The 2,073-nt window shown below is 59.2% G+C and overlaps 1 protein-coding gene across 1 annotated transcript; it reads right to left on the bottom strand.

Annotated features, from left to right (window-relative positions):
• Window positions 1-1,035: 1,035 nt before the first annotated feature.
• LOC102429695 (keratin-associated protein 10-12-like) lies at window positions 1,036-1,695 on the bottom strand. The gene is made up of 2 exons (XM_023749075.1): window positions 1,544-1,695; window positions 1,036-1,453 (listed from the first exon to the last, which is right to left on the bottom strand). Exons 1-2 carry the CDS (start codon window positions 1,693-1,695, stop codon window positions 1,036-1,038), a joined length of 570 nt encoding a protein of 189 aa, XP_023604843.1.
• Between the last annotated feature and the right edge of the window lie 378 nt (window positions 1,696-2,073).

The following is a 2,073-nucleotide window of genomic DNA, read 5'->3' on the forward strand; positions in this document are numbered from 1 at the left end:
CATCCAGTCCCTCTGACTCTATCAGGGTTGGAGCAGCCCCTCCCTGCTTCCCTCCATCAGGTCTCTGCTCACAGTGCAGACCTGTGGGCGGACCCCAGGCCCACATTCTGTGCTGCAAGGAGCCCCAGGCGTTTCAGATGGACAGTGAGTGAATGGCCTTTGAGCCTGACACTCCTTACACCAGGGGTCCTCAAACTTTTTAAACATGGGGCCAGTTCACTGTCCCTCAGATCATTGGAGGGCCGGACTATAGTTTAAAAGAAAATTTTGAACAAATTCCTATGTACACTGCACATATCTTATTTTGAAGTAAAAAAACAAAACGGGAACAAATACAATATTTGTATTTGCATGTGGTCCGCAGGCCGTAGTTTGAGGACCCCTGCCTTAGACCATGACTTTCTGCAGGAGACCAGCCTGAGGAAGTCCAGGCACAGGCCCAGCAGGCACTGACCTCGGGCTCTGGTGCCCCACCAGGAGAAGTTAGGCCACTGCACTTTGGGATCTCTGAGCCACTCATTTCTAGAAATATCCGTGGCTGGAGCGGACCTATGTCTGGTGAAAACCACATGGCCCCACCCCTCCCCCATGAAATCAGAAGAAGGAAGCGATCAGGTGCTGAGGTGAGTTTATTGGGTGCCCGAGGAGGTGCTGACCAGCTGAGAGTAGAGGTCAAGTGACTCAACAGAGAAACTAGGAGGGAAGGACAGGTGGCCCTGGGCAGGTGGAGGCATCGTGTAGGAGGCAGAAGCCCAGGGAGCAGTGAGGTCCAGGTGTCCTGAGGGCAGAGGTCAGGTCAGGTTAGTGGAGACTGAGGTTCCCCATCCTGAGTGGGGGCAGCCACCTGACACTGCTCAGGACCAGACTGAGGGGCGGCTGGGAGGACCACAGTCACGGGATGAGACCCGAGTTCGGCTGGTCCTGGGGGACATGCCTGCTCAGCAACAGGACGTCTGGGCCGAGGTGGGGACACAGCAGGCCGGGCGGGAGCACACGGGGTGGCAGAACAGGGACATGCAGGAGGATGGGCGGGCATCAACAGCTGGGCTGGCAGGAGGAGGCGGGGCCACAGCAGGAGGAGGCGGGCACGCAGCAGGCAGGCCTGCACACGGGGCGGCAGATGAGGGACACGCAGGAGGAGGGTCTGCAGCAGCTCAAAGGGGCTGGGCAGGGGGTGGCCCCAGAACAGACAGGCTTGCAGCAGATGGGTGTGCAGCAGACAGGTTTGCAACAGACAGGCCTACAACAGACTGGCTTACAGCAGACGGGTGTGCAGCAGGCGGGCACACAGCAGGCCTGCTGGCAGGGGGAGGAGGTACAGCAGGAGGGCTGGCAGCACGAGGGTGTGCAGGAGCTGGTGCAGGTTGACTGGCAGGGGCTGGACCCACAGGTCACCTGGCAGCAGGGGCTGGACACACAGCTCACTGGGGCACAGACAAGGGTCAGGCAGGGGGTCAGGGTACAACAGTTGGGGGCACAGCAGGAAGGCTGGCAGCAGCTGGGGACACAGCAGCTGGAGGTGCAGCAGGAAGGTTGGCAGCAGCTGGGGACACAGCAGGAAGGCTCACAGTAGCTCTCTGGACAGTCGTCCACCTGCCAGGAGGAGTCCATGCAAGAGTCACAGGACCCGGGCAGGCAGGCCCGGCTGCCGTAGCTCAGGCCATTGGAGCAGACGGACAGGGTGGATGCGGCCATGGTGGGGCTGTGGGGCTGGAGGAGGGTGGCAGTGTGTGTGTGAGTGAGTGTGAGTGAGTGTGAGTGTGTAAGATGCCCAGGGCTGTTGGCTTTTATACCCTCCTGGTGTTTGTTTTCCAAGCAGGAGGCTCCCCACGCCTCCTTTCCTTGTTGATATTTTGAGCTGAGTCGTGGGTGCCCGTATTTCCTCTGGATTATTTCCAGGAAAGAGTCTGCTACTTGTGAAAAAGTCTGTTTTGTTGAAGAGGGGGTTGGCCCCCTGCCCTGTGTGTGTTTCCTAAGCAAACACCCCTGGAAACATCTGGAGTGGGGGAGCGCTGGCAGCCCCAACTGCCCTGCCGTGCTCCACTGCCAGCTGTTCTCCCTGACGTTGCAAGG

Source organism: Myotis lucifugus, unplaced genomic scaffold, assembly GCF_000147115.1.
Source record: "Myotis lucifugus unplaced genomic scaffold, Myoluc2.0 scaffold_2668, whole genome shotgun sequence".
NCBI lineage: Eukaryota > Metazoa > Chordata > Mammalia > Chiroptera > Vespertilionidae > Myotis > Myotis lucifugus.

What these genes read in the sequence shown, in the direction of transcription:
- LOC102429695 (XM_023749075.1), bottom strand. Translation starts at nt 1,695, where the DNA reads ATGGCCGCATCCACCCTGTCCGTCTGCTCCAATGGCCTGAGCTACGGC. An exon ending in CCTTCCTGCTGTGTCCCCAG is followed by an intron (nt 1,454 to 1,543) that starts CTGCTGCCAACC and finishes TTGTACCCTGAC; the next exon opens with CCCCTGCCTGACCCTTGTCT.